This window comes from Xiphophorus couchianus, chromosome 16 (assembly GCF_001444195.1).
Source record: "Xiphophorus couchianus chromosome 16, X_couchianus-1.0, whole genome shotgun sequence".
NCBI lineage: Eukaryota > Metazoa > Chordata > Actinopteri > Cyprinodontiformes > Poeciliidae > Xiphophorus > Xiphophorus couchianus.
The window spans coordinates 2,673,084-2,684,914 of NC_040243.1; the positions used below are offsets into that span (position 1 = coordinate 2,673,084).

Consider the following 11,831-nt stretch of genomic DNA (forward strand, 5'->3'; position numbering starts at 1 on the left):
ACTTTTAAAAAAATATATTTTTAGGCAGACCTGTGAGGACACTGCAGTAATCAATGCAGCAAAAGATAGACATGGATTAGTTTCTGTAGAGCTTGATGGGATATTAGCTTTTTAATCCTGGAAATGTTTTCCATGTGATAGAAGGCCGACTTTGTAACTGTCTTTAGGTATCTGAATGTTCAGGTCAGAGTCTCATTACTCACCCAGATTTCAGATAGCTGCTTTCTAGCTGTAATAACTGAAGCTGACTCTTGATGGCTCCTTTTTTGGTCCAAAGACAAAAACTTTTCTTTCTGTTCAGCTGGAGAACGTTATGGTGTTGATTTGGAATCACCTGTTGACATCATAATGTAGAGCTGTGTATCATCAACGTAGCTATGATACCTAATCTTACTAGCAGGAACATGTAGATATTAAATAGGATGGGGTCCCAGGATTGAACCTTGCAATGAGTCCAAAGTAGTCCCTGTTCCACCACCAGGTGGTGCGTCCCCTCAACAAATCAACCACAGACATTTTGAGCTAAGGGAAACTTTATTGTTTCAAAGCACTTGGACAGCTGACAGGCACAGACAGAGCAGCGGTTTGGCACCTGGTATCAAACGGCATTCTGGGTAATTATTTGGGGGGGGGGCAACTGCACAGTCACGTTCAAAACTGAGAGGATTGTAAATTGGCTAAGAGAGATGACATCAGTGAGAGGTCATCTGTGATTGGAGAGAATTTATCAGAGTCACCTGATTGGGAGGAGCAGCTAATTTGCTCTGGACACCAGCAGTGATTCTTTTCAGGTCCTAATCTCTGGTTTTCCTTGGATCATGGATGTTACCTTCATGATCTTTCTTTATAAAAGGGTCGACTCTGAACGTGTCTGAGGTCAATCTGATTTAAAAGGCAAATATGTCCCAGTTTCCATGAATTCATCCTAAAATCTGGGATAATTCCTCTGATCTTCTCTGCCTGACTCTGCTGAAGGTCTTGTTGATCATCTGAATCTAACATTTGGTCTCCATATTGCCTCTATTGGTCACCTGGGGTCTGCATCATGAAGCATGCTTCAAACGAACACCTCAGGTGACACCTGAGGCAGTGGCAGGAACAGGTAAAACCAGGTGAAGATGGAGGGAACAGAGACTACCTGAGTCACCTGGCTGGCTGAACTCTGACTGGCTGCGGTTCACTCTGATTCATAAAGTCTCCCCAATCACAGCGTGTCTTCATAAGATGAAGTTAGAAATATTTTGTTTCTGCAGTCTGTTGGTTTCCTTGGTAACAAAGAAGGTGGGGGAGTTGCAGGCACAGAGCTGGTCCAATCACAGGCCTTGTTTGGCGAGGGATGCAGACACCTGACAGGAGGAGGCTGGTTATTAACACATTACCAGATTTTTAAAAGATTTTCGAAAAGGTGAGCCTCACCTGATCAGCCAGAGTATCTAGGGGCGGAGCTTCATCAGCATTGAGGCTTCCACGGGAGGAAGTGTTGCTAAGGCGACGGGGGGAGGAGTCCTCCTGAACGACGATTTCAGCACCATGGTCAGTCCGAGCTTTAGCATTCTCTCTGAACATCAGCTTGTGACTCTCAATCTGTGAGATAACCCACCAGAATAAATTATGATCAGTCGAGTAAAATCAGAACCGTTCACTGGAACAGAGTAAAATCTTTACAGTTTGGAGCACATCTTTGGATCTCAATGAGAAACTTGCTTCACTTGATCTTATGATGATATAGTTGGAAACAGATCAGCCTGGGTTCTGTGGCCTTGAAAACTCGCCTGATTGGTCTGGAAACTCATCAAACTGTTAGACTATACCTACTGATGACAAGGACAAGTGGACTTGCTGAAGATAAAGCCAGGTAGAGTACTGTGCCAATGAAGATGCTACTAGTTAAGTGCAACCGCAATGACACTGGTAAAGTCAGCAGTGCACTGTTTACAGTAGTAATAATGGATGCTGCCATCTATGGATCAATGTTTGTAACTTCTTGAGCAATTGGAGTTGACCGTATTGTTATAAAGTCATGGCCAAATTTAGGACGTTAGGAAAAACGAAAACACAAATAATAGCAATCGTCTTTTGTGAATCATTGGTTGAAACTCTGAACCAGGAGTGACGCAATAGTGAAAAAATCGGAATTGGGCAGATCAGACTGCTATGACAAAGTTGACATTTGTTTTGCATTTGGTGCCGTGTGAATTTGATAAACAGGCTAATTGGAGGAATAACCCTTGACCTTCATGACCTGCTCTGTATGTCCGGAGGCTTGCTGGTTTTGCTACATCTTGCCTGCTGGTCTTAAAAGACATCTTGTTGCCTAATGGATCTTTTGAACTCCCACTAATGAAGTCTCCAGTTTTGCCTCTTACTTCAAAAACATTTAATAAAACGATAAGCGGTATTTTAAAACAAGGAGATCAATGGATTTCATTAGTGTCTTATTAGCATGACGCTAGAAAGCACCTTCTTCTTCCCTCCTCCTGGAATGTGGGTGACATTTTCCATAGAACCAACTTTGGACTGAACAGTTTTGAAATCCACCTTCTCAGACTTGATCTCCACCTTCCCTCCACCTAAGGAGCAGAAAAGTTGTGGAGCTTCACACAGTCTGTCACACACAGCACATGCGAAGATGTAACATTATACATATAAAGTTGATAAACATGATGAACAGGTGAGTTTATTGTTAATAATCCCTTTTAGAAAGCAATCTGCAGTCAGAGCGTTTACATGTCTTACCTGGTTTGTGGCGGAGGTTTTCCTTAGAACCGCACTTTGATGTCACGTTACTTAAATCCAGCTTCTTGTGGACAATTTGAATCTGCAGATGGACAGTTGTGGGGGTCAGCCCTGACCAGGCTTTCAGAGATACACACAGAAACAGATGTTACCTTTCCCCCTCCCGGTGAGTGCTTCAGGTTCTCTGTGGATCCCACTTTGGACTTCACACTGCTAAGGTCAGGCATAGGATGGGAGGTGGAAGGTGTTCGGCCACGGGCAGAACCAGGAGACCTGGGAGGGGTCCGGACAACAGCCACCTGCAGGACAGTGCCAATACAACTAGTTTAACCAACTAGTAGAAACACCATAAACCAGTTCAGCATGGTAAAAATGGTAAATGGCCTGTACTTGTGTAGCACTTTATCAAGTCCAGAGGAACACACAGTGCTATACACATTCACTCCCCCGACAGAGGCAAGTCTGCCTCTTGTTTCTGGCTTGTTTCTGACAAGGTAAGGCTTATGAAGTGTCTTGCCCAGGGACACAACTATTGAGGCAGACGAGGCGGGAGTTCAAACATGGTGTTTGTTGTAGACATGCCTTTTTTGTAGAAGTCTAATAGCAAACCCTTGCTCAGATTGAGGTCAAAGAAGTTGTTTCAATCACACCCCTCCTGGTATCTACATCATTCGCCAAATGGGCAATGATGTTCCTCAAGGAGCACAGCAGGATCCTTAGATGCCATTCTTTCCAGGACATCATTCAGAAACTCGAGGAATTCTGGGTAAGCCACACAGTTAATAGTCTGAACTTTCCTTCTTGCAACTTGATGCCACAAAGAGGCATTAAGTTGTCACAGTCACCTCTCCAAAACCCAGGCATCAAGCTTGCAAGGATTCCCACACCCACCCAACACCTGCATTAATGGGCAACTTTGGAGTATGAAAGAACCCAGACCCTTTCCAGGAGATGGGTTCCAGACTCCAAGCGGTGTGTGGAGTTAAGTCTTCCTATATCTGGTTGGTAATGCTTAAGGTACTTAAATACTCAGGCGTACTGTGTGTATTCTGCACACTGTCTGCAGAAGTCAAGTGTACCTCCTCAAATAAGTTCAGACCTCCTTGGACCAAAGTACATCTGAGTATATGGGTACCTTAAGTCATACACAATGCCTCCAGCTCATTTCCCTCCAATGCGATGATGTCTTAAATGCCTTCAACCAGATTATGCTGCCATCAAACTTCCTCCCTACAGGTGGTATGCCGGTGTGGAGGGGGATTACTTAAGTGTCTTCAGACTGGGTCCAGCCCCACTACCCAAATCATGACACAGATAATTAGGTCAGGCACTATTCAAGACCCTCCTAACCACATCAGGCTTGCCTCTAGGAGGGTATCCTGCCCCCTCGTCTCAGTGAGGTCTTCCCTTTTCCTAGTCAACTTTTTCAGTTGAGATCAATAAACTCTAGCCCTTTGATCCATCCAGATCTCTGTGGTCAATTTGCCATGGGAGAATCTACTATGGGCTGAAGATGCAAACAACATATGTACCCAGGATCCCAGGGCCAATTAAACACCTCTACGATGTTACAGCTGCCACTCAATAGGAGGTCTGTGTCCACCTGTTCTGGACTCAATAATGGTCTTCTCCCAAAGCTTTGGTTGTCTTCTCCCAAAGCTTTGGCTCATTAAAGCAAAATTGGTCTAAACCAGTTTGGATGAGTCATATGTTCAGGTGCCCTGACCTTTTTCACATCTCGGTTGGGGGTGGATGATCTGCTGGCAGGTGAGCGACTTCCTGGACTGTTGACGCCGTCCATGGACTCTGACACACATGTGGTACACAGGTGGATTTGTGGCCACTGGTTTTGGTGGTTTCACTAATTACACTGGTTCAGTTAATGTGGTTTACCTGTACTCTTGGCTGAGATCATCTTTGCGGCTCTGCTGCCCCCTGCTGTCCTGGAGACCTGAAAACACCAGGAAGATATTAACGGTGACAAATTTTACTCCCAGACTCTAGATTTAGTGTTTTGATCATTTACCTTCACAGGTTCATCAACTGTCGCCTTCACAGCTGCTTTACCTGAAGAGAACAAAACATCATCATCATCAATGATCCATCGGTTAAATATCTGCCACTGATTCTGATTGATGAGGCTGTTTCCATGACAGTCAGGAGGAAGTGATCAGTCTGTGTCACCTTCAGGGGGAGAGCCTGTCCAGAAATCTGACACAGAGGAGGGAGGTGATGAGGGGGATAGGTGATAAGGAGGTGCAAGCAAGGCAGGTAAAAAGAGAGCAGGAATTGGGAAAAAAGAAGAAGAAGCAGGGGGTGCTGTAGCAAAAAGAAAGGTTGCAACAGCAAGAGGTGCAGCAGGGGGCGCTGCAGGACAGACCTTTGTTGAGGGGAGGAGGAACGCCTGATCTTCTGAGAGGAGAAGAGGAGGCCTTTGCATTACGTTTTGGAAGAGCACCTGCAGGAGACGCTGAGGTTTTAGAGGGAAGATCCACAGGAGAAGCATTTGTTTTGTTGCCAGGGAGCTCCTCGTCAGCTGTGGAAGGAGGTGCCGAAAGTTCCGGTTGCTTCTTTTCTTCAGGCAGTTCTGTATTTCTCTCCTCTGCAGGAGCTTCTGGATGACTCTCCTCTGCAGGAGCTTCTGGTTGGTTCTCCTCTGCAGGAGCTTCTGAATGACTCTCCTTTACTGGAGGTTCTGGTTCAAAAGAGGCACTTGTTTTAAGATTTGAGAGCTCTTTGGACTCCTCCTGCACCTTCACTGCTGACAGCACCACCTCACCTTCCAGTTGCTCCTCCTCTTTATCATCATCATCATCATCAAGTCCTGCCTCTCCTGGAGGAGATGCAGGGGAGGAACAGGGACCCTCCTCTCCTGACATCTTATCCTGTTCTTCTACGTTGTTCTCCTCCTTTCCTCTACCTTCCTCCTCCTGTGGTGGAGGAGAAATGCTGGAGGAGGAAGGAAGCTGCTTCTTGATCTCCTCATCCTCAGTGTGGATAATGTCTCCCTCTTCTTTCTTCTCTACCTGGTTGCATGTTTTTGCATTTTCCTCCTGACCAGCTCCTTGTGGGTCTCCAGAAGGAAGCACTTCCTGTTTTCTCTCCATCCTCTCTTCTCCTCCCTCTTCCTGCAACTCTGCGCTTCCTTTAGGGAGTTTCTCCAGAAACCCGACAGATTCCAGGTCTGACAGAGGAGGAGGAGACGAGAGGGGGAGACAACAGGAGGTGAAAGACAACCAACAACATGACAGATGAGTCGAGTCACTCTGGTTTTTATCTATGTCTGTAGGGGGCGCTTCTCTCCCTCTGGAAACGTTCTAGATTTACCTGCAACCTGCAGCTGGATAAAAATTAGATTCCCTACTGTCTGTCAGTTACATTGCAAAGCTTTTTTCATCCCAATAGCATCTTCCATTTTTGTTTTGTCTCCGAGAACTTTATTTTCTCTCTCTTTATTTTTATCTCCCTATCATCAGATGACAATACAATTCAAATGGGAAAAAAATAGTTTCTAGTTCAGCACCAACATAGTGAATACTCACTTTTTTCACCACTGGCGTAGGACATTCTGAGATGTGGAACTGTAGGAACTTCAAGAATTAGGAAAACCTTCATGTGGAAGCTTTTGCAGCCTAACTTTTTATTCAGTCTGTCTCACAGGAGTCAGACGTTAAAGGAGGAGTTGCTGCTGTTGTGGTTCTCTTACAGATGGTTCTGATCCCAGTTCTGTCTAACTTCTAACTTCAGATGGTTGGACAGAACTATAGGAATCTGTTCATGTTCATGAAACAGTTCTTGAAACATTGAGCTCAGTTTGAACTAAAACCTTCTGGTTCTCCCGATTGATTATTGTTCACAAACCTCCCATCGTGCTTCGCTGCTCCTGGGCGGGGCCATCATTGACGGGGGCGGAGTCTCCATCCATCTTCGCTCCTGCAGAGAACAGGTGGAAAACTATGAGGAACCCGGAGACATGACAAAGCATATGAGGTGCACTTTGTAAAGTTACACAGTAAAAAAATGAACAGCAATATTTTTGACTTATTTAGCCTGCCATAGAAAAAAAAGTAGGTTTATTTTTCAGTCATAATGTTATTCATATATTTATGAATATATGAATAACTTCCTCCTCATGTGGTGGAGGAGGAAGGAAGTTGCTTCTTGATCAAGAAGTTATATGTCACTCATATATTCATAAATATATGTCATTTATTTATTTACTAATATATGAATGGCACATTTATTATGAATCATAATAAATACAGTTGTTTATTATGAACCATAATAAATGTGAGTTCTATACCTCAAGTCTGAACCCAAAGTGATCCGCACCATCTCAGTAGGCAAGCGCATGCGCATGGCGTAGCGGACTCACGGCTTAGAGATCAGCAAAAATATGTGGGCATTCTTTGCGGTGTTCGAGACAAAGACACATTCACTTCTGTCGAAATCAACCCGTATGAGATGGGGAATGAAAATATGTCCGACGATGTGGACAAACTGCCTCCGATCTCACTACGATATAGTTAGTGAACATGAAGAGCGCACACCGTGGAGGGGCTTCGCAGCCTGAAATCCACGGACGCATACAATCAATGTTGAAACGGATTTGTAAAGGACGTACGGACCTTTCGTGTGAGTGTGAAAGCTCTGGTGACTGGCAGCGTAAGTACATGTAGTAACATACATGTAGGCTACATGTCTGTCTTACCTTGTAGACAAAAGCTACATTCACTAAGCTTATTTTGCTAGTTTGGCAGTAAGTACTACAGTAAATATCACTTATGTTTACCTTAGCACCACACAGAGGTGGGTAGAACACTCAAAATGTATAATTGAATAATATTTTTAATGTACCTATATTGTTTTTAAGTTAGGAAGTAGGGGAGAACTAGTGGCTTGCTTATTGTTGCCATAGTAACTGCCTGCCAAGATAGCTGTCAGTTACGGATGTGTGACGTCACATAATACCTGTGTATTAACAAGGTAATTTAAATATATAGTTTGCAAACTAATTCATATTTAGTTCAGAACTAAATATTTAGTTCCATTTTCCATATTCATTTTGCTAACTAAATATTGAGCCCCAAATTAAGTATTTATTTTTTTAACTAAATATTTAGTTCCAAACTAAACATTTAATTTCTTATCTAAGCATTTAATTTTCAAACTAAATATTTAATTTAATAACTAAATATTTAGGTTGCTAGCAAAATATTTAGCTATTATGCAAATTAGCCTGCCGATAAGCGCAGGTGGAATATCAAAATAAAAGCTGGGTTTTACGGACCTCTATATAAATCCCGCCGCTGGCCGAAATGAAAAGCTTCATTCTTCGCTCCATTTGCGGGTTTTCTTATATATATAATTGATTCTTTTGCTCTTGACATGTCCAGCTTGAAAAATAGGACGTGCAGTTTTAGGTGCTATCTAAATGTTTATTCATGTCTCTATAGCAACAGTTTCTGCATCAACATACGGCTTTGGTCAAGCCAGAACACTTCCGGTTCATGTTGGTCACGTTTAGAGCTGCTAAGAACGTTTTTACCCAATCAATATATTGATTCATTTGTTTATAAATAACTTTGTTTTACGAATGAATAAATAAGAAGCGTTAAAATTCGACAGCCGCTGTAAACCGCAAGTTTTTAGGCTTGGCAGTAGTGAATCTTGATACAGAAACTTAAGGCATCACTAAACATCTGTTAAAACTGCTGCGTTTTCAAGTAACACGTTGGAAAAGAGTCGATGATTTAAAAAAACCCCCAAAAATAAAAGTTGAGCAACGATTCCTCAAGACCCAGCGTTTATATTCTCTGCAAGCTGCATATTTAGGTAATATTCATAAGATATCTAGTTTTGCAAACTAAATATTTACTTTAATTCACCATTTAATTATTTGGATGTTTAGTTTTTAACTTTGATGTTTATAAATGTATGAATAAACTGATGAAATAGTTTTTTTCTCTCTCTATGACAGGCTAAATAAAAAATATTGCTCTAAATTTCTTACTGTGTAACTTTGCAAAAAGCGCCCCATAAAACCAAACATCAGAACCTGCTGTGTCTCTGACCCAGTTCAGTTCGTCAGAATCGGTCCATCGATTTATCCGTAGATTTCAATTTGAATTTAGTTTCCAGAACTTCACACAAATATTTTCCAACTGGTCCGACCCTGTTTGATACCCAACCCGCTCCAACAAACAACAGAACCCTAATTTAATTCGGACTAGAGAAACAGGGTCACGGTTCTGTTTCGTCCGGACTTTCCGGTTTTCTGAACTCGGTACCTGGCCCGTGTAACTGTACCAGTCACGTGATCCGATCTGATTATCCTATTGCCTGAATCAGCATGCTTACAATGAAGTACCGGGTCCAGAACCAGACGGACTCAGTCTCATAAGAATGAATCCGAACCGAACCGAACCACTCCGGGCCGAGGACCAGGAGAACATGTGGAGGAGTTGATGGGCGGAGGAGGCCTCATTGAGCATGCTCACAACCGTTTCCATTATGATGCAGCAGTCAAACATAAAGTCCGGCCCGGTTCGGTTCGTTTCACCTTCTTGGTATCTCTTCAGCGGCTCCTCCTGTCTGCGCCTGACCGACCTCTTCCCTGCGGCGCGCAGAGCCGCAAGGCTGCAGCAGCAGCGGAGCCGAGCACCCCTCCTCTGCTGCGGCCTGCGGAGCTCCGAACCTCCCGGAGGAAGAGGAGGAGGAGGAGGAAGACGAGGAGGAGCAGCTGAGCAGGAGGAAGATGGAGGAGAGATGGAGGAGAAAGGTGCGGGCCTTACCTCCTGCTGCTGCTGCTGCTGCTGCGGTTCCGTCTGCTGCTCCACCCTGCTGCCGCTCCGAGGAAGAAGGGAGGGGTCGCTGTTACCATGGCAACCACGCAGCATCACTAAGGCACATGTTTCCGAGGAAGTGATGTCATCTAAGGACCAATTCCATTTCCTCTGACACGTTTCTGTCCTGAACAACTGTAGACGAGTTCGGACCAGGAACCCAAGAGACTGGAGAACCGTCAGCCGACTGGAGAACGTTCAGCCGACTGGAGAACCTTCAGCTGACTGGAGAACCGTCAGCCGATTGGAGAACCTTCAGCCGACTGGAGAACCTTCAGCCGATTGGAGAACCTTCAGCCGACTGGAGAACCTTCAGCCGACTGGAGAACCTTCAGCCGATTGGAGAACCTTCAGCCGATTGGAGAACCTTCAGCCGACTGGAGAACCTTGAAATAACTTTTTTTTATATACATATTGGAATATATTTCCTGATTATTTATTGATTCTCTCTGCTGAATAGTTTTAGACTTTGAGGTCCAACCGGTCGCATCGTCATGGTAACCCCGTCATCTGTCTGTTGTTCTCCACTGTGACTTCAGAGACCCAGTAAAAACAGGAGACCGAGCTGCATTCTGATTGTGTCCACCAGGTGTCAGTGTTACCCTGAGGAACAGAGCTGCTGTGTAACATTTGGACATACCTGATCTATTTCATTCAATAATTGTTTCTTACACTGACAAGAACATAGTTTTGAACTAATTTGCATTATAAATTAGCCTCCAGTTTTTAATTTGAGATGAGATTGATTGTATCTATAGTAACGTGGCGTAATAATAACAAAAACTCTTTCAAGAATTTGAATCAATATGAGTTACAACATTTCCTTCCCTTTTGGGATCAATAAAGTGTTTTTTATTTGAATGTTATTTTGGTAATTTAAATGAATTAAGGTTTTGTAATTGGTTAGCTGCCAGAGACTGAAGCTACACTGCAAAAACACAAAATCGTGGGATGTTGTTTTTATATAGTTTCTTGCGCAAATGTCTTGATTATTAAGATTAAAATTGAGAGAAAACTAACTTACATGTAACTTTTTTATCAAGGTGTAGAATCATGTTTTTAGTAAATAATTCCATAATATGGATTTAAAAAAGTACTAGTTCCACTTACAGATTATTTCACTTATAGCAAAATATTTTTCCCATTTTATAAGTGAAAAAATCTGCCAGTAAAACTAATAATTTTTTTTATCCATTTGACTTAAAATAAGATGAAGAATAAGTTAGTTTTGTATCATTTCAACTGTAGATATTTGCACTAGAAACTAGACTAAAATACTTGGTAAAATTGAGTGTTTTACAGTGTTATTCATTGGCTTAATAAGATAATCTCAGATTAATGACCCTGTTGTTTTAAAGTTTGCATAAACTCCACCTCACCTGATTGTTGCTGCGGTTTCAGGTGAACGAATCAAGCACTTCTCAAACATCATTAGAAGGAGTTTAATCTGACATGAACAACAGAAAGTTTATACAGTAAATGCAGCAGCTTTTAATCAGTCAATCAATCAATCAATCAATCAGTCAGTCAGTCAGTCATTAGCTTGATAATCACTCACATTGTTAGGCACAGGAACACAGTTCAGAAAAAAGGAGGAAGAGAAGCAGTTTTCATCCTGAGTTTCTTTCTAGACACCTACTGACTAAGGTTACTATGGTTACTACCAGTTTTCTCAGGACCGACCAGAACTGGGTCGGGTTAGTTTATCGACTAATGGACTCACCTGGGCCCAGACGTCCAAAAATATCATACAGTTTATCAGAACAAAATGGGACGTAAACAGAGTCGATAAAGTGCAAAAACTACGATGGCCACGTAATTGGGTAAAGAGCTGGGTGGTTACATCAAAATACAGAATATCACAGCAAAATTACTGTAATACTAAAGTAATATTACTGTAATACAAAAGTAATATCACTGTAATTACAGATTATTAACACAATAACACTCATATCTCTGTAATACCTCAGGAGTATCACTGTAATATCAATATTACTGTAAGGAAAACAAATCTGACAAGTTGAATAAAGTGCAAAAACGATCAAAAATTCAACTCATGGTTACACTGTAAAACTGAAAATTACTATAATAACTGCAGACACTGAAGTAATGCTGCAACGTTACAGTAGTAATACTGTACTGTTACTGTTATGGGTGTAGTAACACTGCAATAATAATAATAATAGTGCATTCCACAGTGTGATGAAGGATTATTGGTACCAGAATATTCATCTCTGGATGAAGATTTGG

General features: G+C 42.4%; 1 protein-coding gene across 1 annotated transcript; it reads right to left on the minus strand.

Annotated features, from left to right (window-relative positions):
- Positions 1–515: 515 nt before the first annotated feature.
- On the minus strand, positions 516–9,635 carry maptb (microtubule-associated protein tau b). The gene is made up of 11 exons (XM_028042945.1): positions 9,299–9,635; positions 6,598–6,669; positions 5,117–5,920; positions 4,763–4,803; positions 4,630–4,687; positions 4,463–4,542; positions 2,889–3,035; positions 2,737–2,818; positions 2,461–2,570; positions 1,417–1,584; positions 516–1,346 (listed from the first exon to the last, which is right to left on the minus strand). Exons 1-11 carry the CDS (start codon positions 9,633–9,635, stop codon positions 1,314–1,316), a joined length of 1,932 nt encoding a protein of 643 aa, XP_027898746.1. The 3' UTR covers positions 516–1,313.
- Between the last annotated feature and the right edge of the window lie 2,196 nt (positions 9,636–11,831).

Bases quoted from the DNA above. Each gene is read 5' to 3' on its own strand.
- maptb (XM_028042945.1), bottom strand. From the start codon at position 9,635: ATGCTGCGTGGTTGCCATGGTAACAGCGACCCCTCCCTTCTTCCTCGG. The intron at 3,036-4,462 runs GTCAGGGCACCT...ACTGTCCTGCAG, and splicing joins CCAACCGAGATGTGAAAAAG to GTGGCTGTTGTCCGGACCCC. The intron at 2,571-2,736 runs GTAAGACATGTA...TCTGCTCCTTAG, and splicing joins AAACCTCCGCCACAAACCAG to GTGGAGGGAAGGTGGAGATC.